Source organism: Leopardus geoffroyi, chromosome A3 (genome assembly GCF_018350155.1).
Source record: "Leopardus geoffroyi isolate Oge1 chromosome A3, O.geoffroyi_Oge1_pat1.0, whole genome shotgun sequence".
Lineage (NCBI taxonomy): Eukaryota > Metazoa > Chordata > Mammalia > Carnivora > Felidae > Leopardus > Leopardus geoffroyi.
The window spans coordinates 29,817,352-29,843,225 of NC_059336.1; the positions used below are offsets into that span (position 1 = coordinate 29,817,352).

Genomic DNA, 25,874 nt, shown 5'->3' on the forward strand with positions numbered 1-25,874 from the left:
CCACAGAGTTGTGACACAGCTTGGCCATGTCCAGGAGCAGCAGTGGCCGTGTCCACAGAGCAGCAATCCGCTCTGTAGTTGGGGCATGGGGTTCAAAGCGCACAGCACTGGAAGGGAGCCTGGCAGAGGTTTTGTGTGTCACCAGATTTTGACAACCCCTTCAGATTATTAAATGTGTGTTGTCAGAATGAGCAGGAATTGGATCTGTCCTTCTCTCCAGGCTTCCAGTCTAGGAGGCTGCCAGAGTAGGACCCTCCCTCCTAAGTGAAGCACCCCCAGAGGGACTCATGCATTTCAGGTCCTGCCCCGGGACGAGAGTGAATGATTTTATTCCTGCTAGGGTCAAAGGAGAAAGTGGACTGGAGTGAACTGGAGGTGGGAGGGTGTGATCTGTGCTGTGTATAACTGAGAACTCGGGCATCGTGGCGTTTCAGATGCAGTATGTCTTCATATACCAAGCCCTTCTGGAGCATTATCTGTACGGAGATACAGAACTAGAGGTGACCTCTCTAGAAACACATCTGCAGAAAATTTACAACAAAATCCCAGGGACCAGCAACAATGGATTAGAGGAGGAGTTTAAGGTGAGTTGGAGCTGAACTCCTTCATTCAGACTGGAGGATTCACGTGCTCTGGGGAATCCCCTTGTGAGGTATGTGGGTGGTTAAGGGGTTATGTGGGTTTCTGGTCCTTTACTCATACCCTAGTCACTTTCAACCCATCCTGTATGTTAAAATCACTTGGTGGTATTAGGAGGAAAGAAAAAACAGGCAATATTTTTTTTAAGTCCCCAAGTCTGCCCCCCCACCCCCACACACAGGTGATTATAATGCAGAAGAACAGCAAACCTTTCCTGTAAGGACCAGAGAGTAGATATTTTAGGTTTTGCAAGCCATGTGGTCTCTGTTGCAACTACTTAAAACCGTTGCTGTAACATAAAAGAAGCTACATATAGATGCTATGTAAACAAATGAGCATGGCTGTGTTTCCATAAAAGTTTATTTATAGGCAGCAAATCAAACTTGGCTCATGGAGCATAGATTGCTGACCTCTGCTGTGTGCCATTGGACAATGGTTCTTAGCACACCTAAGGAATATGTCACACCCTTGTCAATACAAGTGTTCCCAGAAGAAGAGATTCTGGGTTGCAGTGGGAAAGACCACATCCCTTAAAGCAGTTCTCAAACCGTAATGGCACACAGATTACCACAGGATCCCGTTAAGGTGCAGGTTCTGATTCAGCAGGGGGAAATAGAGTTAGGGCCTAAGATTTTTCATTTCTAACACAGTGAGACTGATGCTGGTTTCTGGGCTACACTTTGAGTAGTAAGGATCTAGAAGGAGCCTCAGAATCAGGAGAAGGGAACATTTGCATTTGAATAAAGTTTTCTAAAGAGTCCAGTCTTCCTCTGGCAGAGCAGCGGGGAGAGAGGAAAGGCAGGCACACTCCTTCCTATGAAGCTAGGATCCTTGCTCCAGGATCATAAAGTTCCAGCCCCAGGGAATCCCAGAAGGGTCCACAGGAGCCCTCAAGGCAGTGTTTCCCAAACACTTGTTCTTGGCTTCTTCACTGAGCTTATGACAGAAGGAACTGGGTTCCAGCAAGAAAATGTGGAAATGGAGGTCAGGGCTCTAGTGAGGAGCAGTAGACGCCAGAGTAGCCTAGAGATGCAAGTCCAGTGAAGGCATCATCTTGCCAAGTTATGGGGCGCAGTAATGTTTCCCCTCTCCTTCCAATTCAGAAATTAACATCAATCAAAATCCAGAATGACAAGATGCGGACTGGAAACCTTCCAGCCAACATGAAGAAGAACCGGGTTTTACAGATCATTCCATGTAAGAGCCCTCTCCCCATCCCAAAGCCTTAGTGTCCCATTCCCTCCTTCCCCTTCACCCCTTCCACTTCTCAGGTACTAATTAATGATCACCTTGGAGACAAGAATTAGGGCACTGCCTCTTGTCGCTCTCAGTTCTTCAGTGGCTTCTGGAAATGAAAAAGCATGAAGGCCAAAGGGTTTCTCCCTCCTGCGCTGGGAACAGGCATGTTATTGCCCAGCTGGGATGGGTGGGAAGGAGAGATTGAAAGAGAGCCTGGAGGTGATGTTGGGGAGCCACAGCTGCTGTCCTTCCTGCAGATGAATTCAACAGAGTGATCATTCCAGTTAAGAGGGGTGAGGAGAACACCGACTACGTGAATGCATCCTTCATTGATGTAAGTGGTGGCTGTGTCCCCAGAGCTCCCCACCCTCCATGGAGACTCAGCAGGGCCTTGCAGTGCCACCCTCCCAGTGCTTGGGAGGGTTGTCTTGGAGTCAATCAACAAATACAGAACTGATACCAACCTGTACACTAGGTCTTCCAGGCCCCAGAGAGCAGAAGGTGGGGAGGAAACAGAGGGCACACACCAGAGTGATAGCTAGAGGGAAAGCTCATAGCACACAGCAAAGGCTAAAAGCCTCTGGTCCTTCCCATATCTGTTCTCTTCATCCCAGCTCCAAACCCCCATCCCTCACCCTCTTAAAAAGAGACTAGCGTGTCACACAGAGTTTGGTCCTTGACCAAAGGGAGCTCTGCCTGGGATGAGTTTGCCTCCAAGCAGCCCCATCCCATCCTAGTGGCCTGTCTTCTTTGCTCTCCCCTCCCTGATTAAACCACCTTACTCCTACCATTGACCTGGCCTGCATAGGGCTACCGACAGAAGGACTCCTACATCGCCAGCCAGGGCCCTCTTCTCCACACCATTGAGGACTTCTGGCGAATGATCTGGGAGTGGAAATCCTGCTCTATCGTGATGCTAACAGAACTGGAGGAGAGAGGCCAGGTGAGCTCAAAGAGGTCCTGGGCTGTGGGAGAAAGAGACCACAGGAAAAGGGGCGGAGGGGAGCTAAGAAGATATGTTTGGCATAAACTGCCCAAAGAGCCATATCCAAGCAGCTGATATGTGAGCAGTCTGGAGCTTCTCTCAGGACTGGAAGGGCAGTGTGATCTGAGTCCCCAGACAGTTCCCACCCTTTTACTTCTGTCCTGAATACAGTTTGCCCCGAGCCTAGCGTTGTGCACACCTCCTCCTTCCACCCCCCCCTGGCAGGGACAGAGCTGGTGAAATGAGGGATGCAGAGCCAGACCGAGGCTCTGATGTGGAGTTCCTGAGTGTCTTTAAGAAGAGGGTGCCTTCCAGGCCAGAAAAATGAACCAAAGGACTGTGGGAAGATGAGTTGCCTCTTTGCAGACTACAGTAAAGGAAACAGTGGAACTTGAGAAATAACAACAACAACACAAAAGGATATTTATAAGTTAACATTCAGTTAACAAGGAAATCTTTAAAATTTTTTTTTTCTTTAACATTTATTTATTATTGAGAGACAGAGAGATACAGAGCGTGAGCAGGGGAGGAGTAGAGAGAGGGGAAGACACAGAATCTGAAGCAGGCTCCAGGCTCTGAGCTGTCAACACAGAGCCCGATGCGGGGCTCGAACTCAAGAACCACGAGATCATGACCTGAGCTGAAGTCGGTCACTTAACCGACTGAGCCACCCAGGTGCCCCAACAAGGAAATCTTTTAAAGAAAAATGTCCTCTAGTCATTTAAAAAGTAGAATTGCTTGGGAACTCTGAATATAAGGGACCATAGAAGCCCCCTTAGGTCAGCTCCATTCAGTGTAGGAGCTCTCTTAACACTGTTCCTGAGTCACCGTGCAGCCTCTACTGAGCACTTTGAATCTCAGAGATCGCTCTTTCTCTGCGTACCCCCACCCCACCTCTGCTGGGTGGCCCAGTGTGTGTTCACACAGTGTTTCTGATCTTAAAAACTCTCTGTGCTGTGGTTAGAGTGCAGTAAATGGTTGCTTCGTTATGCCTGGCCCGTGACTTAACAGGGATCAGAATTGAGAGAAGCCAGCAAGGGCCTGGTGATAAAGATCTTTCTGAGCCACAGTGAAGAGTTTAGACTTTATAGGGCAGTTTAAGAGCCCTTGACAATATCAGATTTGTGGGGTTTTTTGAAGTCCTTCTGGCTGAGTGAGGACAGATCAGAAATGAGCACACCAAAGGCAGAGAGGAAGTCGTGGCAGTACTGCTGGTGACCTAGACTCAGGGATGGTGACAAGGGGTCTGTCCCAAAAGATAGTGAAGAGATGCATGGACTGGGCAGGGTGAAGAATTAAGGATGACACCCACTTATGACTCACTGAATTTGCAACCAATTAAAAATAAAAATTACTAAATACATCCTACATTAGTTGTTACCAGCTACATCTTCCCCGTTCTGTACTTGTACAGTTTGTTTATTTTAATCTTGATACAGTTTTTTTTGTTTTTTTTTTTTTCAACATTTATTTATTTTTGGGACAGAGAGAGACAGAGCATGAACGGGGGAGGGGCAGAGAGAGAGGGAGACACAGAATCGGAAACAGGCTCCAGGCTCTGAGCCATCAGCCCAGAGCCCGACGCGGGGCTCGAACTCACAGACCGCGAGATCGTGACCTGGCTGAAGTCGGACGCTTAACCGACTGCGCCACCCAGGCGCCCCTAATCTTGATACAGTTTTATACATATTTGCACACCCAGCTGTTCTGTGCGCCAAGAATTTTTTCAGGCTTAATCGTTTAGCACATTGGCTATTCTTTCCAGGTTTCCATCACGTCTCTAATCAACAGACATACTTCATGGGTCTTCATCTATCATTAATGACAATACTGATGAAGTGGAGTTTTGGGGCACAGTTCCTGGCTCTGCAGTTGTGCAGTGAGCTGCTGTGTTATCAGGAACTAGGTGTGTGTCTCCTGGCCCTCTGTGACAAGCTAGGATGGAAGGTGCACATAAACCACAGACCTGCACGAGGTTATCCCCACGCCCCCTGCCTCCAGATCTATGATGGACAGGCCCACACTGCAGGCAGAAGAGCCGGGATGGCAAGCCCAAGTATCCTGTCTCCATCCACTGCCCTGGAAGGAAATGTGGCCCAGTGAATACCTCACTAAATACATAGGGATTTAGTCAATTGATTGAGGCCCGTTCCCCGTTCCCCTTTACCTACCACTCGGCCTTATGCCTCTGTCTTTGCAGGGCCAGGGAGACAGGTAGCAGCTCTTGCCCTCAGAAGCTTCTGAAATGAATCAGAATAGGATATTAATAACATTCTTTACAAGGCCTCACTGCCCCCCAAGACCTAATTCCGCTTCGTCTTGTCAAGTGTAGCCTCCAGGGAGGCGAACACAGTAAGCCTAACTGATACATTTATACAACATGACACCACCACTGCCCACGCCTGGTTTTAAATTCTCAAGGAAAAAGTCTTAATTCCAAAATGTAAATTTTATATACATTAAAATCCCAAAAGAATTAGAACTTGAAATCCAGAGTCCTCTTCTCCCTGTTTTCTTTTTCTGCTCTATCCTAACCAGAGGGGTCCACCAAGATGCTTGTGAGGCCTGGGTGCCCTCAACAGCTGTAAGTTGGACCGTTCGAGTGGGCAGAGCAGTTCCAGCAGTTTCTGCATGAGGACAGCCCAACCCAAGGTTGTGTGCCCCTTACCCAGTGTCGGCAGAATGAGATTGCATTAGGCACCTGCCATAAAGCGTGTGTCCCCATAACCGTTGTCAGCCTCGGACCGTGCTAGAGACTAGTTGCTGTCCAGGGGGAGGAAGTTAAAGACAGCAGGAGAAAAGACACAGAAGCTTCTGCTGTAGCTTCTCTAGGCTCTTTTCCAGAATCCATAACCCGAAAACATAGATCTGAGATTAAAGCCCTGTTCCCAAGTATTCTGCTGCTGGACTTGAACACATCTATTCCCAACCTCCCATCCTCTGCTACTGATGATTTTAACACCTGCCTTATTGCCCCTTAGAGGCCCCTATGCCTGATGCCTGCCTCTGCTCTTGAAGGCGTAAGTATCCATGTGGGCGACCCACTTATTCTTGGTCTTTCCACCTCTTGGCTCCCTCAGCCACCCAGTCAAATCACAGCCTTGTCCCTGCCAATATCTGTGCTGCCTTTGAGATCTCAACCCTGGGTCCCGCCCTGCTTACCATCTGCTGATCGCCAGCCTCACTACTTCCCTCCTCTTACTCCAGTTAAGTTTTTCTCTCCACCAAATCTCTAGAGTGTGACCAGGGCCCGGGGGCATAAGAGCACCTGGCTCCACGTCTCCGACACAGACAGTTTCGCCACTCACCACTGACAAAATCCACAGACCGAGAGACACGAGTGGAGGTGAAACAAGAAAGGAATTTATTTCAGTGAGGCCGACACTGGGACGATAGCAGACTAACATCTCAAAGACTATCTCCAAGTGCTGAAAATATTTCTAGGTTCATGTAAGGAAGCTGTGGGACAAAGTTCAGTGAGTACGTGCAGGTGGGCAAAAAGGTCAGGTCGATCATGGTCAGACATGTGGGGTCTTGCTGAAGTCATGGCAGTCATTATTGCCTCAGGGATAATTTCAGTTCCCATCCCTGGATGCTTTGTTTGCCGGATCTTTTGCCTGCGTTAAGAGAGAAGCTGGAAAGAAAATTAATCAGAAAGTACAGACTGAGGTCAAAATGGAAGTGGTTAAAATCCTCTTCCAGAGCCACCGACTCCTCCACTTTTCAGCCTGGGACACCCCACTCATGTTCCCACCTTCCTCCCTACTCTCTCTAGAGTTTTTGTGATTTGTCATTATTATAATCCTTCCCTTGCTAACATCTGTTATTTCCCCCGGTCTCTTACTTTCATGGCACCTTATCTCTCAGCCTGGCTCATTTTTCTCTAAGAAATCAGACAAGAGCAGGTTCATCTTCCCTCCTGCAAGCACCCAGCCTCCTCAGATCTGTAGGCATTTTCTCTCCTTCTCTCCTGTTGCAGCGGGAGAGGGTCCCTGCCCCTCTCTATCCACCTGTCCACTGTGCCGGGCCCCCCCCCCCCCCCCCGCCTTCTCAAGTGTGTTGCTGCAGCGCTCTCCAACCCAATTACGCCAACCAGCCTTCGCGCTGTTGCACTTCCTGTCTTTACAAGATGAAAATCTCTCTCCTGTCCCACAGTTCCTTCCCTCTGCCCCCCGTCTCTCTGTACCCCTTCCTTCCCAGCACAACTCCTTTGAGGAGTTGGCTTCCTTCCTTCTACTTCTGTCCTCATCCTGTTCCTTCTCGGTCAGGATCACTGGTGACTGCCTTCTTGCCTTCCAAAGGCCTTTCTTCTCTCTTGTCTCTCTGGTCCTTTTATTGCAGCATCTGAACACTCAATGCCTCCCGCCTCCTCAAAACACTTTCTTCCTTTGAATTCTATAATATCACCCCCTCACTGGCCTGGCAGTTCCTTTCATTTTCTTTGTGACCACCTCCTCCTCTGCATGACCTTTTAATCATTGAGGTGTCCTCGACTCAGGCCTTAACCCTCTGTAGTTTGTCTTAACACACTATCTTTTGAGGACCTCATCTAGTCCTGTGGCTTGAGATGCTGTCTATACTCCAGAGTTCCCCAAATCTGTCTCTAACCCAGCCCCCTCTTCCCACTTGTGTATCCGCATACCCACCCGATATCTTCACATGGCTCTCCATTGAGGATCTCGAACTCCACCTGGCCCAGATGAAACTTGATTTCCTCCTTCCCCCATACTAGTCCACCCCAGTCTTGCCATCTCAGTAGGTGGTGCCGCCTTCCACCCGGTTGTTCAGGGAGAAGTCTAGGAGTTCCCTTCATCGCTCCCCTTTCCTCACTCCTCACACCGGTGAGGTCTGACCTGTGCTGACCATATCCGCTTTTCTCTAGTGTAACTACTGACCCGTCCTAGAAACCACCATCCCCTCACCTGCACCACTGAAGTAGCCTGGCAGCCCGTCTACCTGCTTCCATTCCACCCACTTTTAGTCACCTCACATGGCAGCCGGAGATCATTTTGAAAACATAAACCTAACTGTGGTCACTGCTTAAAGTCCATTTGGGGCTTCCTGAGATCTTGAGGGGAAATTTACTTATGCATACAAAATTTAGGAACCTTTCATATTGATATCTAGTCCCAAGACTTGAATTACATTGTTCTTCCTCACAGTGTCCCTTGCTCATTTTAAATAGTTTCCATTTTCCCTCGTTCCCTTCTGCCCTCTAGCTGCTGAGTGGAGCATGGCTTCTGAGATGGATCACAGCCTACTCCCTGCGAGGGGGGGGTCCCACCTTTGCCCTTGCTTTGTGTTCTGCACAGGCCTGGTCTCCAGCTCACATCTCCCTCCTCAGCAGGATCCCAAGGCCTTTGTAGCCCTGAGCGTCAGTAGGTACGGCTGCTGGCCCCTGTTCTGGATTCCTCAGGTCCCCATTCTGCCTGCTTAAGGAGGGGGGTTCCTCTCCTTTGGCCCAGAGAAAAGTCACCCCAGGAGATTTCTAAACTGGAGCTGTTCTTGTGTATTCCAGAGCCTTCTCCCTCAAAACTTAGTTCCCTAACTCTGTATCCCTGGAGGCCTCCTTCCAGTTTGCTCCTTTTCTTCTCTGTTGTGCCTCACCACTAAGGTCTCAAATACCTGAAAGCCATCAACTGTGGGTCCGTACTATTTCTTTTTCTAGTCATACTGTGATTCTAGCTCATACACTTCATTTCTCTCAAGCCCATTTGGATCTTAGCACTGGTAATGGTTTTAAAGTTCCAGTCTTCACTTGTAGCTGGTAAGCTGTGTAAAGGCAGTGTTGGGAGGGAACTATGGCAGCAAAACTCATTCCACTCACTAATGCCCTAAAAACCAGCATAATCTCTTGTTTAAGAGCCTTAATTAGAATTTTTTTAAGCTGTTCTTCTTGAGAAGAGGTCCCAGGGCCCCAACCCCCAAGGCATCCCCAGGGCCCCCAGTGGGCACATTGTGGAAAAGCACTAGTCTATGACATTGCTGTGATCCACCACTTTAATAATTCTGTGTTTTAGAATGAGCTCAACATCATTTATAAAGTGGGTAATGAATGATTACACATATGAAAAGCAAGAAGAGTCACTAAAATGGACTTCTAATGATTAGTTTATTCGGACTGAGAGACTATTGGTGATTTTTATTTTTCTACTTCTCATAATTTTCCCAGTGAATGTAAAATACATTTGTGGTTGAGGATTTTAAAATTGCCAGTAGTGAAGTGTCCGAGATCTTCACCGAAATGCTCTGAAGAAATGGACAGTATAACTATATTGTTTTATTTATGTATTCATAGCCTGACCCATTCTGCAAGCATTGAACAAATTCATTTACCAGATACTGAGAGCCTACCACATGCAGGCAGTGTGCAAGGTGCTGGGGAGACAAAGATGAAAAGTGGCAGTCGCTGCCCACAAGGAGCTGTGGAGGAAATTGAGCCAGATGCCAGCAAGACAGGCCATAAACCATCTCCTGCTCACTAGCAAGGACAGCAGTGCGGGTGCCATTGCAGGATCAAAAGATAAAGAAGAGGGGCTCCCGGGTGCCTCAGTCAGTTGAGCCGACTGGTTGAGGTCATGGTCCAAGGGTTGTAGGATCAAGCCCCGTGTCAGACTTCGTGCTGAGCATGGAGCCTGCTTACGATTCTCCCTCTCTCTCCCCCAGTCTGTCTGTTTCTCTCAAAAAAGAACAAAAACAAGATAAAGAGGGAAGGGATGATGGGGTGCTAGTGTGGCTCGGTTGAGTATCTGACTTCCACTCAGATCATGATCTCATGAATGAGCCCGCGTCGGGCTCTGTGCTGACAGCTCAGAGCCTGGAGCCTGCTTGCGATTCTGTGTCTCCCTCTCTCTCTCTATCTTCCCCTGCTCGCTCTCTGTCTCTCTCTCTCTCTCTTTAAAATAAATACACATTAAAAAAAAAAAAAAAAAAGGAAGGGGATGAAAGGGTGCTGTGGCCTGTGCTGTCTGAAGCACCATGGCTGGATGGGAATGTCACTGGGGTCAGTTGCTCTGGCTTAGCAGTCTGACATATGTAAACATCTGTAAGATGTGGAAACACCCCAAGGGAACAAGGGATGGGGAGGCATTGGAGCAAAGACATTTCTCTCCACCCTGCCATTGAGTGTTGGATGCAGCTGAGGTGATGGTCAGAGCTCTTCAGAGATACCGTAATATATTGCAAATTAGACTGTAAGTAACACCGAAATGTTAAGGGATTATGTCCAGTAAGGGAATTAAGTTTTCAAATTTACATTTGACTCGTGAACAACATGGGGGTTGTTGTTGTTCAACCCCTAGCACCCTGTTCCCACTTTGTGCAGTCAGAAATCTGTAGGGGCACCTGGGTGGCTCAGTCAGTTAAGCATCTGACTTCCGCTCAGGTCATGATCTCATGGTCTGTGGGTTTGAGCCCCGCATTGGGCTCTGTGCTGACAGCTCAGAGCCTGGAGCCTGCTTCGGATTCTGTGTCTCCCTCTCTCTCTGCCCCTCCTCTGCTCGCTTGCTCTCTCTCAAAAATAAACATTTAAAAAAAAAATCTGTATATCCCAGGGATGAAAGCTATAGCATATGGAATATAGTCAGTGGTATCATAATAGCGTTATATGGTGACAGATGGTAGCTATGCTTGGGTGAGCACAGTATAATGGATAGATGTGCCAAATTACTGTGTCATATACCTGAAATTAACACTGTGTGTCAACTGTACTTCAGTTAAAAAAAAAAAAAAAAAAATCTGTGCCGGGGCATCTGGGTGGTTCAGTCGATTAAGCGTCTGACTCTTGGCTTTGGCTCGGGTCACGATCTCATAGTTAATGAGTTTGGGCCTCACATCGGACTCTGCACTGACAGCACAGAGCCTGCCTGGGATTCTGTCTCTCCCTCTCTCTCTGCCACTCCTCTGCTCTGTCTCTCAAAATAAGTAAACTTAAAAATTTTTTGAGAAAAAAAAAAAACCTGTCTATAGCGTTTGACTCATCAAAAATGTAATGAATAGGGGCTCCTGGTGACTCAGTCGGTTAAGTGTCCCGACTTCAGCTCAGGTCATGATCTCACAGTCCGTGAGTTCGAGTCCCGCGTCAGGCTCTGTGCTGACAGCTCAGAGCCTGGAGCCTGCTTCGGATTCTGTGTTTCCCTCTCCCTCTGCCCCTCCCCTGCTCATGCTCTCTCTCTCTCTGTCTCAAAAATAAAATAAAAACATTAAAAAAAAAAAAAAAAAAAAAAAAAAAGATTCCCTCTGCCTCTCCCTTTGCCCTCAAAAAAAAAGTAAAAAATAAAACAAAACAAAAAATGTAATGAATAGCTAGCCTACTGCTGACCTGAAGACTTATCGGTAACATAAACCATTAGCACATATTTTGTATGTTTTACATATTCTATGCTGTATTCTCATAATAAACTAGAGAGAAAAGAAAATGGCATTAAGAAAATTGTAAGGAAGAGAAAATACATTTGTACTGTACTGTATTTATCCAGAAGAGTCTGTATATGAATGGGCCCATGCAGCTCAAACCCGTGTTGTTCAAGGGTCAGCTATAGATGTCCTAGTGAGGATCAGAAGTTAATTGGAGTGATATTAAGTAATGTAATGGCACTGAGGTTTTGGTACCTTGGAGATGAAGTGTGTCCAGTAAGAGCTGGCTAAGAAGGGACCAGGCAGCTCAGAAGGCAGCCCTGCCTCTGCCACACATCATATCCCGGGTGCCTCACCTCTCCCATTTGTCTCTCCAGGAGAAATGTGCCCAGTACTGGCCCTCGGATGGAGTAGTGTCCTATGGAGACATCACAGTAGAGCTGAAGAAGGAGGAGGAATGTGAGAGCTACACCGTCCGAGACCTCCTAGTCACCAACACCAGGGTAAGGTGGCCGGTGGGTGCGCCTCCTCCCGCGGGGAGAGCCACGGTGCCCTGCATCTCTGATCCCCCTTCTTCCAAAGGAGAACAAGAGCCGGCAGATCCGGCAGTTCCACTTCCATGGCTGGCCCGAAGTGGGCATCCCCAGCGACGGAAAGGGCATGATCAGCATCATCGCAGCCGTGCAGAAGCAGCAGCAGCAGTCAGGGAACCACCCCATCACTGTGCACTGCAGGTACCACTCTCCCCAGCCCTCTGAGGGGCAGAGAAAGTGACGAGAGGCAGGCAGGGAAGGCGACCGTGAGCATCCCGGTGAGCATGTGGCAGTCAAGTTTGACGACCAGCACGGGGCCAGATGATAAGAGCGTCTTGATGTTTGAACTTCGCATTAAGTGCTAGGGAATCGGTGACATTAAGATATTGGGCAGGGGGAGCATTTGAGACCGTGATGGGATACAGGAGAACAACAGGGGAGACTGACAGTGGAGAGACCAGTTGGACAATGTGGGGGGGAGGGTCTGGACTCCTTAAGAAACAGAGGAAAAGAGGGGCACCTGGGTGGCTCAGTCAGTTAAGTATCCGACTTCAGCTCGGGTCATGATCTCACAGTCCGTAAGTTCGAGCCCCATGTCGGGCTCTATGCTGACAACTCAGAGCCTGGAGCCTGCTTCGGATTCTGTGTCTCCCTCTCTCTCTGCCCCTCCCCTGCTCATGCTCTGTCTCTCTCTGTCTCAAAAATAAATAAAAACATTAAAAAAAATTTTTTTAATAAAAAAAAAAGGCAACACAGGAAAAGAGAAAAGGGCAACTATTTTCAAACAGTTTGAAGAAAAATGAACAAAACTAAAAACATACTTGTGAAGGAGAAGAGGAGTCCAGGGTGTAGGATATATCCCAAGTGTGAAACGGGGTTACTGATAGTAGTTGGTGTCACTGACAGAAGATGGTAAGGGGACTCATTTGAGGCGGGAGTGGTGAAGGTGAATTGTTTGGGGCATGTTTGATTGCATTTCATTAAAAAAAAAAATGTACCATGAGTTTGTATTGCTTTTATAATTAGGAAGAAAAAAAAAACTCTTAAAAGAGAAGGAAAACTAGAGTATAAATCCCTGCCAATTAGTTTTAAAAATAGAAAAATGAGCAAAGGAACTGCTAGGAATGTATCCAGTGAATGTGCTTCAGGAAGGTTGTAAATTATCTAAACATTAATAGGGGACTGATTCCATAAGCTCTGATGTATCTCATGCTACAGAGCTGCAAAGATTAATGAGGAGTCTGCTTATATACTGGGTATGGGTTAATCCTCTAGACTTATTGTTTTGTGAGCAAGGCAAATGAGAGATAGGGAAAGAACGTAGGTTTCTGTTGGGGGGCACCTGGCTGATTCCGTGGGTAGAGCATGAGACTCTTGACCTCAGGGTCCTGAGTTCGAGCACTACATGGGGTGTAGAGATCACTTAAAAATATCTTAAGGAAGGGGACACCTAGGCAGCTCAGGCAGATAAGCATAGCTCAGGTCATGATCTCAAGATCATGAGAATGAGCCCTGAGTCCCTTGGGATTCTCTCTGTCCCTGTCTCTCTGCCCCTCCCCCATTCACATTCTCTCTCACTCTGTGTCTTTGCCCCTCCTGGCCTTGCATTTGCATGTGCACACACTCTCTCAAAATAAACTTTAAAAAAAAAAGTAAAAATAAAGGGGCGCCTGGGTGGCTGAGTTGGTTAAGGATCCAACTATTGATTTTGTGTCAGGTCATGATCTCATGCATCGTGAGTTTGAGCCCCACATCAGGCTCTGCACTAACACTGTGGAGCCTGGTTGGGATTCTGTCTCTCCCTCTCTCTTTGCCCCTCTCCCACTTGTTCTCTCTCTCTCAAAATAAGGAAGGAAGGAGGGGAGGGAGGGAGGGAGAAAGGAAGGAAGGAGAAAGGGAAGAAAGGAAAGAAAGAAAGAGGTAAAGGAAAGGGAGAGGAAAAGAGGAAGAAAGAAAAGAGAAGAAAGGAAAAAAGCGAAGAAAAGAAAGAAATCTTAAGGAAGAAGTGGCCAAGTGCAGCAGCTACTACAGACGGATAGTAAACATGAAAAGATGCTAAACTTTACTAGTAATATTCTGAGAAATGAGGATGAAAATAGTGCAGCGTGGCTTTTTATCCATTGGATTGGCAAAATTAAAAGGATTCCTTGGTGGGGCGCCTGGCTGGCTCGGTTGGTGGAACATGCAGCTCTTGATCCTCAGGGTTGTGCGTTTGAGCCCCATGTTGGGTTTCGAGATTACTTTAAAAATTAAATTAGAAAATAATAAATAAAAATGTTAAGGAAAAAGGATTTCTTGGCCTGCCCAGATAAACACTTCTTTCCCTACACTTTTTTCTCTCCCTTGGTCACCCTCTCTTGGCAAACTCCAAATTCTCTAGCTACCCTGCGTCTGCACCGTGCAGCTGAGTGTGGCTGAAGAAAAGCACTGGGTTACAGGCCTCATTTTATGATCCTGACCGCTGGTCTCATGGTGGGCCCTTAGCGCTGCCTTGCTGTCCTTCCGCACCTTCCACGCTTCTAGACCAGGGCTGGACCTACTAGGACCCACTGCCATATCTGGCCTGCCACCTAGTTTTATATGGGTGTGCAAGCTAAGAACTATTTTTACATTTTTAAATGTTTTTTTGGTTTTTTGGTTTTTTTGTTTTTAAATCAAAAGAAGACTAGAGGCGCCTGGGTGGCTCAGTCAGTTAAGCATTCGACTTCGACTCAGGTCATGATCTCACAGTCCGTGAGTTCAAGCCCCAACTTCAGCTGAGCTCGAGCCCCACTTGGGGCTCTACAGTCCTTCTCCCTCTCTCTCTGCCCCTCGTTCATTCGTGCTCTGTCTCTCTCAAAAACAAATGAATAAATTTTTTAAAGATTTTTTTACTCAAAAGAAGACTATTTTATGACCTGAAGATTGCTTGAAATTCAGATTTCAGTGCCCTCATATAAGGTTTTATTGGAACACAGCTGTGCCCATTTGTTTCTGTACTGGCTGCTCTGGTGCTCCAGCAAAAGAGTTGAGACCATACGTGGTGCTCTCCTCACCTCACACTGCTGCTCAGCACATAAGAAGTCAGAGTTGCGCTGTTACATCTTGATTTTGTCTTTTCTCAGCAAAACCTATGATGTATTCTATGTGGCCCTTGATAGAAAAGCTTGCCAGACTTTGTCCTGTATGACTATTTCACACCTCCTCTCAAACCTAAAACCACCACTGCCTCTTCTGTCCTCACGCTTAAGAGAGGTCGGTGATTTCTGTTTGACGAAGAAAAGAGAAGCAATCCGAACTCCCACAGGCTCCCACCACCACAGCTGCCAATCCACCTGCCGTGGTGCTGTGGACCCTGCATCCCTCCTGTCCAGTGGATGAGTTGTCTGAGCTCTCTCTGTAGCCCATTACATTAACCATCTATTGCTAATCTCCGCACCTTAAAACAACACACATTTAGCTTACAGTCTCTGTGGTCAGGAGTCTGAGCACATCTTAGGCGAGTCCTGCGCTTCAGGGTCTCACAAGACTGCAGGCAAGGTTTTGGCTGGGGCTGCGGTCCCATCTGATGCTCGATTGGGAAGGATCCATTTCTGAGCCCACCTGGTTGTTAGTAGCATTCAGTTCCTTATAGGTGGCTGTACTGAGGGCCTCTGTTGTTTGAAATTCCATGCCACATGGACCTTCCCAGTGTGGCGGCTGGCTTCTTCTAAACCAGCAAAAGAGAGAGTGTCTCCTTGCAAAACAGGCATTATGATCCCGCGTAACATCACATGCGTGTAGTTATATACATCCCATCAGGCTTGCTGTAAATCTGTTGGCTAGAAGCACAGCACATGTCCTGCCCACACCCAAGGGGAGGAGATCACACGAGGGCATGAACAACAGAAGATATCGTGGAGGATCGTGGGGGCCATGGTGAGGCCTGTCCGCCACACACACCCTCCACTTGGGTATCAGTTCCATCTGCTTTTGTCTCCTCAGGACTTGACTTCAGTATCCTACATCATCAGGTTTTCCTCTGAATAACTGTCTGGATAACTACCATCTTCATATAGATGTGCTATAATTTCTCCCATCTTAATGTTTTAAAAACTCTTACCTCAGGGCACCTGGGTGGCTCATTCGGTTGAGCGACCGACTTCAGCTCAGGTCATGATCTCACGGTTTGTGAGTTCGAGCCCCGCGTCGGGCTTTGTGCTGACAGCCTAGAGCCTGGAACCTGCTTCTGATTCTATGTCTCCCTCTCTCTCTGCCCCTCCCCCACTCATGCTCTGTCTTTCTCTGTCTCAGAAATAAATAAACATTAAAAAAAATTTAAAAAAGAAACAAAACTCTTACCTCTAATTTCCTTCCAGGTAGCCCTCTGTTTCTGTTTTCCTTAATAGTAAAGCTTCTCAAAAGATCTGTCCAGACTAACGCCCCAGGTCCTCTCTCCTCATTCTCTCTCTCTGTCCCATTCCAGTTAACCCCTTTCCTCCCACATTCCATTGCAGCTGCCCCAGTGGGGGCTACCTGTGACGTCCACGTTGCTGAGTCCAGAGATCATTCTGTCTCATTACCCTTGACCTTCATCAGCATCAAACACAGTTGACCACTCACTTCTCTGTGGAATGCTTTCAGCATAACTTCTCTCCTGGTTTGTGTCCTCATTGACTGATTCCTCCTCATCCATGGTCCAGGGCCTCGTCCTTGGACCTCTTGTGAGCCCATCTTGTCACCTGGCTTTCATCCCAACTCCCACATGTCATTATCACTGGTTCACCCTCTCCCCTAAACTCCAGATTTATATGTCTAGTTACCTACTCAACATTTCCACTTGGGCATCTTCAGTTTAAAGGGTTCAGATAAGAACTTCTGGTCTTTCTTTCTAAGCCTTCTATTTGCACAGCCTTCCCCCAAGTTAGTAAGTGGCATCTCATCCCCCAGCTAACTCCTATGAGAAGCTTTGGAGCCATACTGTTCTCCTTATTTCCTCACCCATGCACATCTCATGTTCAACCTTGCTCTACATGGAAAGCAGTTTCAGAATCAAGTATTTGTCGCTCCCTCCACCAGCACCTCTCTAAGCCACCACCCCTTCTTCCCAGTACTTATACTGGCCTCGCTGATTTCCCTGTCCCACCTTCCTGCCTGTTCTCAACACAGTAGCCTGAGAGACCCTTTTAAAACTTCAGTCAGGCCACATCACTTAGAATCCCAACATGATCTGAGGGCTCTTACCTCGCCCCGACCACGCTCCTTCCTTCTGTCCGTCCGTCCATCCATCAGATCCAGCTACACAGCTTCCACACCTGGACATCCTGCCTTGTGCCTAAGATACTCCTCTCCCAGACAGCTACTGGGCCTTGGCCCTCGCCTTCTTCAGGTCTCTGCTCATGTGACCTACTAGAGAACCTTCCCCAACCACCCTGCCTAGAACTCCTGTTCCTCTTTTTCCTTCCCGCACTGCATATCATATTGTCTGGGGATACTGCTCCCCTCCACAGCCCCTGCCACACAGCAGGCACTCAGGAAAGGTCTGCTGAAGCAACTGATGACATTGAACAGGGCAGATAATATCATGGTCAGAGCCTGGATTCCTGGGACTTAGGAAGCAAATGAGAGACAGGAAAAGAATCAACACATACACCCCAGCGCAGAGGGGCAGGGTTTCTCAGGAGAGGAAAGACAAGACTAGAATCCCAACATGAGTGAGCAGCGGGTCAGGGCAACTCAGGCACATCTGCAGGTAGACAGTGAAGGCTCAGTGATGGGTAGGAGGGGGGTATGTGTGAGGTTCTTCGCTGTCCTGTGGGCAAGTCCCTCAGCAGGCAAAGTGGGCCGTGCAGGAAGGACAGCTGGGGTGCCACTTCCTCCTCAGAGCAGATTGAGCATGTGGCTTACTTGGAGAGGAGCAAATGGGCCTCCTGCCCCAACCCACCCCAGCAGCTCCATTAGATGGCAGCCCTTCCCAGGAGCTGTCACCATTACCCTCGGCCTTTATGTGCTCGTTGCCGCTGTCTTCACCTTATCAGCACAGTGGGCTGTAACAGATGTGGTAAGTGCATCTGCTCTATTACAGCGCAGGGGCAGGACGGACGGGGACCTTCTGTGCCCTAAGCACAGTCCTGGAACGGGTGAAAGCAGAGGGGATTTTGGACGTCTTCCAGACCGTCAAGAGCCTGCGGCTACAGAGGCCACACATGGTCCAGACACTGGTATGCAGCCCACACCACCGCCCCATCTACAGCCCTTCTTTGTCGGGGCCATCTCAGGGGGAGGCTTTTCCAAGCAGCCCCTCCTCCCCCAAGGTGCCCCATACAGAATGAGCCTTACGGGCATTGAGAGCAGAGGGGCACAGCCCTGCCACCAGTAAGAGAACCAAGCAGACTCTGTGAAGGCTAGAGGGGGTGCCTGGGTGCCCCACGGGGCTCCATGGGTCCTGGCGTGGGTAGTCTCAGGAGTGCTTCCTTTCTTTGGTTCAGGCTCCTGACCATCTCGGTGACCAGTAACCACCGAGTATGGGGATAAGCATCCAAAAGGGTCCCTGAACCTCCGAGAGACATGTTTGAAGGGGAAAGAAAAATACATTTTAAGAGTTGGGGGAGTTGGTGAGGCTTTGAGAGCCAGGGCGCCCGCAGCTTGGCTACCATGGTGAGGTGTGGGCCCCACAGAGCCATCTCCCTGCTTGCGTGGTTTGCCAGCCCAGCACACTCACGTCTGACCACTGTAGGCCTAGGACGATATCTTCCTCTCAGCTCACCTCCATCCAGAGGAAATTAGCTGTACTCAACCCAGAAGGAGAGTACAGGCAGGTCAGGGCTCAGGTGCAAGTCCAAGAACGTTCATTTCCTCTCGGTTTTCCATTTTTTGTAAAATAGGTTTGTCAGGAACTGCAGGTACCTTGTTCTTGTCAGTAACCCTGGCTTTTCCCTCCTTGTGCTCTCCAGGAACAGTATGAGTTCTGCTACAAGGTGGTGCAGGAATATATTGACGCATTTTCAGACTATGCCAACTTCAAGTAAGAGGCGATGAGACCCGGTGGACAGGAAAATTGCCTTTAATATTTTGTAATATTCTGTTTTGTTAATATACCCAAAATTGTGTATATATCTTATAACTGTTTTAGAAATTGGTACATAGGCTTCTATTACCTATTAGGTGGAGATTTTATATGTAAATGTGTTAGCACTGATAGTCCTTTTTCCAATGTTTTATTGGGGAATTAAATAGTGTGATGTTTGGATTGATATCGTGAAATCCTCTGCCTGGAAATTGGGCTGTATTATTCTTTGGTTTAGACATCTTTTCCTGAAGAAGAAACACAAAACTCATTCCAGGTAGCTCAGTGTCAACTAAGAAAATAAGCACAAAGTTTTCAGAGCTCTTGAGGAAACTGGTTGTCCTGGTGCCTACCCCCACCCCCCCTGTTCTGTAAATAATCCCTCCCCTCTCTACCCCCTCCCCCACCACTCACAACCCACTGTGGGGAGTAAGGGGACCAGAGCGGTATCTCTGGCACCACACTAGGGATTATCAGGTAATAAAAGCTTTGACTCCCTAAGGAAGTGTCTCCCTTTGTCTGGGGTGGGGCAGCTGTACCAGGGCCACGGCTCTCCCAGGCCACTCCTGGCCCTGCTCTCAGTGTGCTGTCTCAGCTGGTCTCAGAAGCCGTAGTCTTCTCGACGACTCCTTTCGGACCCGCGCAGCCTCTCCAGCTCTTAGCTAGTTGCCAGGACCCATGTCTCATTCTCAGCACGTCTTTGGTGCGGTGATCCCAGCCAGCCTCGCTCCCTGGGAACATGGCCAGGGTCCCCACTGTTTGCCTAGCGCGGGGCATGGAAGAGAGAGGAGGTAGCTGGCTAAGTAATGCCAATCTGGATTGTGCTACAAAACTCTGGATTGTGTTGCTTTGTCCAGGATAAGCCTTTATATCCACACTTACTGGGTTAAATAGCTTTCATTTAATTTAACAAAATTTCACTTCATTTCATATTTGGACTTTTTTATGAGAAGTGCCTCAGACCCAGAGGCCAGGGTGATGGGAATCTTCGATCCCAACTTGGTATCAAGCCTGACGTATTACACAAAAGCGTCTAATTTCTGTGTCTTAAATAAGGTGGGTGTTTCATTTATTTCTCATGTAACGGTGTGCCCAGTCCAGAGACCTAGTGTCCTCCCATCTTGTGGTCCCAGTGTCCCTTTAGGATGTTATTCGTGTCCTTGTGGCTGAAGCTGGATCACCGTCTTCTCCCATGGAGAAGCAGAAAGAAGATGGAGAGCAAGCAACCTCATTTCTAAGGACATGAAGCTTCCTACAGCCTTCTTTCCATTTGCACTCATACCCCATTGGCTAAAACTTAGTCCTACGCTGTACCATAGGACAATAGAATTGCTAGGAAATGTAGTCTTTGGTTGGCACAGCTGGGAGGGTGGGTCTCTTCATTGCCTCTCATCCTCATGAGCAGCTCCTGATGGGAACAGGAACGTAAACTGGTTGCCACAGCTGCGACAGCCTCAGTGCGAGGCTGAGAGAGGCTTGTGGCCTGTGGGGCCTTTTTCAAGAAGCAGGGATAGGCCCTGGGCTACTCAGGTCATTGCTGGTGTGCTTTTTGGCGGAGATGGGACTTGAGCTACCCAAGGGATGCTGGGAATTTAGATGAGCAAAAGGAGGCAAAGTCATACAGAGCCACATTACAGAAGGCCTCAGAGCCCAGGTGAACAGATGGGTTGGCTCCAAGATGGAAGCCAAGTTCACCACATATTCAGGATATCCTCAGGAGGCAGCGGCACCATGACAGACAACCTCTGGAAGTTTCTGTGAGGTGAGTATGTGTCAGAAGTACTCGGTCCTTCTGTAAGAACTAAGGAACTCCAAGGGGCAATAAATTAAAAACTCAGTGGTTTTCAAAGAAGCATAAGTAAGTTAAGCAAAGACAGAATATGAAGGATTTCTGAGGAGAGGTGCCATGTTTGGGAAGGAGACCCTGATTTTTTGCAGGCTACCTCCTGGCAGATGGAGAAGGGCAGGCTGGGGTCAACAAGCTACATAGCCAACTTATAGGAGAGCCCTTCTCATGCCTGTGCTGCCTCGCTATCCCCCACCAGGCTGCCTACCTCCTGTTGCTCAGGCTGGCATTGAGCAGCTTACACACCAGTGCTTACAAGGGTTTTTACAGAAGGACTGAGTATCTCTACCAACTCACCAGTGTGGGCTGGCAGCTTTCTGCTGGAGTCCATGCTGATTTGCTTGGTGGCTAGGCCAGTATTTTAAATACCACTGGTTGCTTAACAGACATCTTCAAGCAGGCCTTGCACGGTTGCAAGAGACATAAACCCAACGGGAACTAGTCGAGGCTAAAGGGAAGTGTATCAGGGCTCACACCACACAGTCGTGTGACAATGGCAAGGGTGATTGCTTCATCCATTGCCCATCTCCCAGCTAGTTAGCTATGCCCCAGGGAGCGTGAGCCAGTGCAGATTTCTCAGAAGGGGGAGGGCGAGGCATCCAGTGCCCACCGTGCTCAGACCTCACTTCATCAAGTCAGCACCCTCCTGGGCGTTCAGTTCCCTTCAACACCCCTCTGACCACCACCAAATGTACAAGTCTTTGATTTAAAAAAAAGGGGGGGGGGGCCTGAGTGGCTCAGTCAGTTAAGTGTCTGACTTCAGCTCAGGTCATGATCTCCTGGTTCGTGGGCCCAAGCACCTACATCAGGCTCCATACTGACAGCAGAGCCTGATTTGGATCCTCTATTCCCCTCTCGCTGCCCCTCCCTGACTTGCGCACTCTCTCTCCCTCTCTCAAAAATAAACAAACATTTAAAAAATTTAAAAAACAAACAAACACCACTTCCCCCAGGCCTAAAGTCTTCTGCCTTTATGATAGACTCACTCTCTCTCACCTCTTCCATAGTTCATCCCCACAGATTCCTTTCTTTCCAATTCCCGGGGATCCACTCTCTGTCCACTAGTTCCTGCCTTCTGACTTTATCCTCACTCTGGAGCCACTGCTCCTCCTTTCTCCTTCTTCAGAGACTGGCCATTCCTGTGGTCTGTAGGTTATGCCCCCTTAGCTCTTCTCCAGCCCTGAGCTCCAGGTCGGTTTCCTGCCACGTGACTGCACGCGGTGACCCACAGGCACCTGTCTCACACTCCCAATGCCCAGGGGTTCACCCTGTCTCTCCAGAGTCTTTGGTCCCTTCCTCCAGCCTTCCAGCATTCTCTGCGCCTCCCTCCCTCCACCCCTAGCCCACAGATCCAGACCTGCTGGCAGTTCCTGTGTTGACTCTTCTGCATTTTGTTCCTTATATTGGAGCACCGCTGCTGCCCTGTGTGCGGACTCCAGCTAACTCTGTCATCCTTCATCCAGACCATCTGCTCAGGGCTTTGGGCCCCTCTGTGCTCCAGCAGCACCCGAGCACACTGCTCTATGCCTCTGCTTTCCCAGCCGGCTACAAGCAGTTCCCAGACTGGAATGAAGTCCTATCCTCAGGACCGAGCATTAGTTGCTCAGTGGTGAACACATGGCTTTCTGTGTCCTGCTGAGAGGGATATGAGGATCAATTCCAGAGTCTACAGTCTGGAAGAGGACAGCAAACGTTCCTGAAAAGCTATGTATGTGGCCAGAAAGAAAGGAACAAGAGCATCCTTTGGGAAGCTTAGTTCTGGTTTGGATGTTTTAGGAAAAACCACAAACAAACTACAGAAAAAATAAAGGCACCCCATTCCTCTTTTAAAATAAACACAAGGGACTTTGAATAAAACATACTGTAAACCCAAACCAGAACTAAGCTGGTTTACTGAACTCAAAGGAATCATTTTCACTAAACCATAAAACAAATGTTTTTCCTAAAAATTACTTGGTTAACCAACACATATAGGAACAAAGTATTTTCCAAAACAATTTCACTGAACATACAATCCACACATTGTTTGGAAATTGATGTGTGCCTTCCTGCATGGGAAGCTGAAGTCCAGGCGCCCATGAATAACTGGTGCCTGTTATGCCATCCCCTCCCCCATCTTTGCCTCCGGATTTGACACACCTGCTCTCCTAATGACTGGCCACCACGCCACCAAGCCTGACCCTGGCCCTTGCGTTTGCTGTTCAGCCCAAATGCGGAAATTGCCTATTAACCCTGTAAACAGGCCTCTGCCCGCCGTCCCCGCCCCAGGCTAATAGCTGGTGGAAAGCTAATAGCTGGTCCGTGGTGGAAAGTTGAGCTGACACAGAATGAGAGGCAGGGGCATGTTTCAAGTGTCTAGGTGAGCTGTGCCAAACTCCGTGAATAGTCTTGGGTTGAACACAGGATGGGGAAGGCTTGGAACCTTGAGAGGCAAGATTATTCCTACCCCCTGCTCATAGGCCCACAGATGCTGCACTGCCCCCTTAGCTGAGCCCCCTCTCACGGGCCTGCAGGGAGGAGAGAGAAGCCGCCTGTGGGCAGGTGTGCCCCACCCAAAACTACCTCCATCTAGAGCGACCCAGCCCTGGTGCTCAGGTGTGTGGATGAGGTTCATTCCATCCACCCCCTTTTACAGTTGAGCAAACAAGCGCTTAGGTCCCCATGGCCTCCTCCAGACCTCTCCACAGGTTTCTGGCTCCCCACTCAGGCTGCCAACTGGGTGGGACACAGGTCCCCAGCCGCCGCCTCCAGGCCACAATTTCCTTTTCGGGTTAGGGAAGACTGAGGGCTTTGTAGGCCTAAGGGCAGGAGCCTGAGGATGCAGCCCGGGAAAGTGGGAGGAGGATTCTTCAGGGCGTGGCCCGGCTGGAGCAGTCCTACCACCTCAGATCCCTGGGAAGACAGGGAGCGGGAGCAATCTGTCTGGTGACCCCAGGATCCAGTGGCTAGGAACATGCACTGGGAAGGGAAGAGTGTTGTTGGGTGGCAGGCTACTCCCCCCTCCCTTCATTGAGACGTCACTGGGGTCCCACTGTCACCTGGAGGAGCCACCTCAAGGAGCCACCTCGTCCACAGCTTTCCCTCCGTGAGTGAAGAGGCTGCTTTCCCCCAAGGGCTGGGACTCCTGGATGGCAGTCTGTCCTGGGTGTATGGCACTCTGTTCCTCTTCTCCCTCCCAAGTCCCTCTTACCCATAAATCATGTCCCAAAAAGAACCCTTTCCCTTTCTCTCCCCAACACTGTTTCTATGCCTGCTGCCTCTAGTGTGGGAGGGACGAGGGGTAAAAGCACTTGCCCCTGTCACCACCACACATCCATTCCACATCCCCAACTGCCATGGAAGAGAGATGGCAAATCACAGAAAAAAGGCAGGGTGCTGTGCACCAGGTGCCCCCAGTGCCCCTACACTGCTGCCTGTCTCTTGGAGGGCTCCCCTGACCCGCGTCTCTGTTACTTTTTCCAACCTACTTCTGGAATCCCTGACGGGAGGAGGGGTAGGCCTGACAGACCAGGAAGGGCCCTCAGCTGGCAAGGCTGGAATCCTCTATGCCCTGGGGGGGGGGGGGGGGTGGCTCTGGGGAAGGCTAGCTTCCAGGAGCCTCCGGGGTCCAGATCCCTGGACTCCTGGGATGAGGAGCAGTGGCAGAAGAGGGAAGGGCATTAGGAACCACTAAAGCTGCCCCTGAAGCGCCAGCTGTCCACGGGGACCCCGGAAGAAAAGGAAGGAGGTGTGGATGGAAGTATCCGCCTTCTTGAGTGCTGTCCACTATCCGTGGGAGCAGCCCTATCATGGCCGGCTGCAGGCTAGGCCTTCTGCTACCGCTGCTGCTGACTGCCCACCCTGGACGCTCGAAGGCTCAGCACTGGTCCCAGGGCTGGTACCCCAGAGGAAAACGGGCTTCCAGCTCAGCCCAGCACCCACAGCACGTCCCAAGGCTCCCAGGTAGGTTAAGGGTCTCCCCAGCCTGAGTGGGAGGAAGAAGGTGCTGGGTGGGTCTCCTTCACCTACCGTGAGCCTGGGATGGGGTAGTGGGCAGGCCACAGCCTTCGCTCCCTTCTGAGGAAGCGTCCTGGGCACTGCAGCAAGCAGACCAGACAAGGCTGCCCATAACCTCCCAAGCTATGCCCTGGCTCCCCCTGAGAACAGCATGCCCTGGGAGGCCAGAACCACAGGCTGGTGGTCCCTCCACAGGAAGCAGCACCTGGTGCAGACACTGCTGGTAAGTACAGAGAGAGGCCCAGGCATTGGCCACCAGGGGCCATTATGGCCAAGGACTTGGGCTATGTGGACAGAAGAGGGGGTAATGAGAAAACACAGAGACGCCCCCTGCCAAAGCACCCTCAGGCACACAGCCAGATGCCATCCGCTATTCTTCCTATTTCCCAGAATTCTTGGAACAATTTATGATAAGATACTTATGTTAAAGTAAAAGATTAGAAGTCATTAGTGGAGTAGGAGGAGACAATTGTGCTTAAAACCTCCATAAGTAAGACCATAGCTTTAGCGGGATCCTCTAGGCTTCTTTATCATCATCAGGAGAACCCAGTGTGTCTCCCAGTGGGAAGAGATGAGGAGTGTGAACTCACACTAGTAGAAGGGGCCCCAGAACCAGGTGGTCACTGCACTAGCAATGACTTAGTGATTGCAGAAGACCGAGTGCAGAGATGGATTACTACTATTTTGCAAATTTATTTTAAAGTGCACCAGGAGGGCGCTAACTGAAGGAGAAAGTGGTAAATTCCCATAAGGCAAAAACTTATCACCGAGTTTAAGTCGGTGTGAGCTCAGGCTTTTACATACCAGGTTAAGGGTGGGCAACACCCAAGGAGCTACAGAGCGCCCACACTGGGTCCTCTAGCAGCCAAGGCGCGTCCGCCAGAAGGCCACGTCCAGCTCCGCGGGGACAGGTCTGGAGGAGAGGGGGCGGGCAAGGTCGCAGCTGGGCTGCCAGGGCATCTGCTAAAATGCCCGCTTCCTCCCCGCGCAGACCGAACCTAGAGCGCCGCGCCCTGCAGCCCTCCAATAACGATGTGAACTCCCTGAAGCTACTGTCTCGTGTTCTCTCAGTCGTCCCCTCCCTTGCCCACCCGCGCTGAGACCCTACCCCGCGCGGGGGCTGGAGGGACGCGGGCCGGGCCCGCCGGCGGGAGGGACACGGGGCGGGTCATGGCAGGCCTCGCAGGAAGGGCGAAGCCAGAGCCAGCGGGCCCGGGGTGGACGCAGACGTTGAGGGGTAGATGCAGACGTTGGCAG

General features: G+C 49.5%; 2 protein-coding genes across 10 annotated transcripts in view; both read left to right on the forward strand.

Moving 5' to 3' along the window:
- PTPRA (protein tyrosine phosphatase receptor type A) overlaps positions 1–19,276 on the forward strand; it is a 162,296-nt gene extending 143,020 nt beyond the window's left edge. For 7 of the 9 annotated variants that reach the window (XM_045445114.1, XM_045445115.1, XM_045445109.1 and 4 more), the window contains 8 exons: positions 435–584; positions 1,743–1,836; positions 2,136–2,212; positions 2,687–2,821; positions 11,596–11,721; positions 11,801–11,952; positions 17,795–17,930; positions 18,663–19,276. In XM_045445114.1, coding sequence (XP_045301070.1) covers positions 435–584; positions 1,743–1,836; positions 2,136–2,212; positions 2,687–2,821; positions 11,596–11,721; positions 11,801–11,952; positions 17,795–17,930; positions 18,663–18,737 — 945 coding nt within the window. In that variant the 3' untranslated portion in view covers positions 18,738–19,276. Of the gene's footprint in view, positions 1–434; positions 585–1,742; positions 1,837–2,135; positions 2,213–2,686; positions 2,822–11,595; positions 11,953–17,794; positions 17,931–18,662 lie in introns of all 9 variants that reach the window. The other 2 variants (XM_045445113.1, XM_045445111.1) reach the window with 1 other exon arrangement.
- Positions 19,277–23,649: 4,373 nt separating this feature from the next.
- Positions 23,650–25,844, forward strand: LOC123580429 (progonadoliberin-2). The gene is made up of 2 exons (XM_045445120.1): positions 23,650–24,563; positions 24,683–25,844. Exons 1-2 carry the CDS (start codon positions 24,410–24,412, stop codon positions 25,048–25,050), a joined length of 522 nt encoding a protein of 173 aa, XP_045301076.1. The 5' UTR covers positions 23,650–24,409; the 3' UTR covers positions 25,051–25,844.
- The last annotated feature ends 30 nt before the right edge of the window (positions 25,845–25,874 follow it).

Coding starts and splice junctions, on each gene's coding strand:
- LOC123580429 (XM_045445120.1), top strand. CDS start 24,410: ATGGCCGGCTGCAGGCTAGGCCTTCTGCTACCGCTGCTGCTGACTGCC. Junction 24,564..24,682: donor GCACGTCCCAAGGCTCCCAG/GTAGGTTAAGGG, acceptor CTCCCTTCTGAG/GAAGCGTCCTGGGCACTGCA.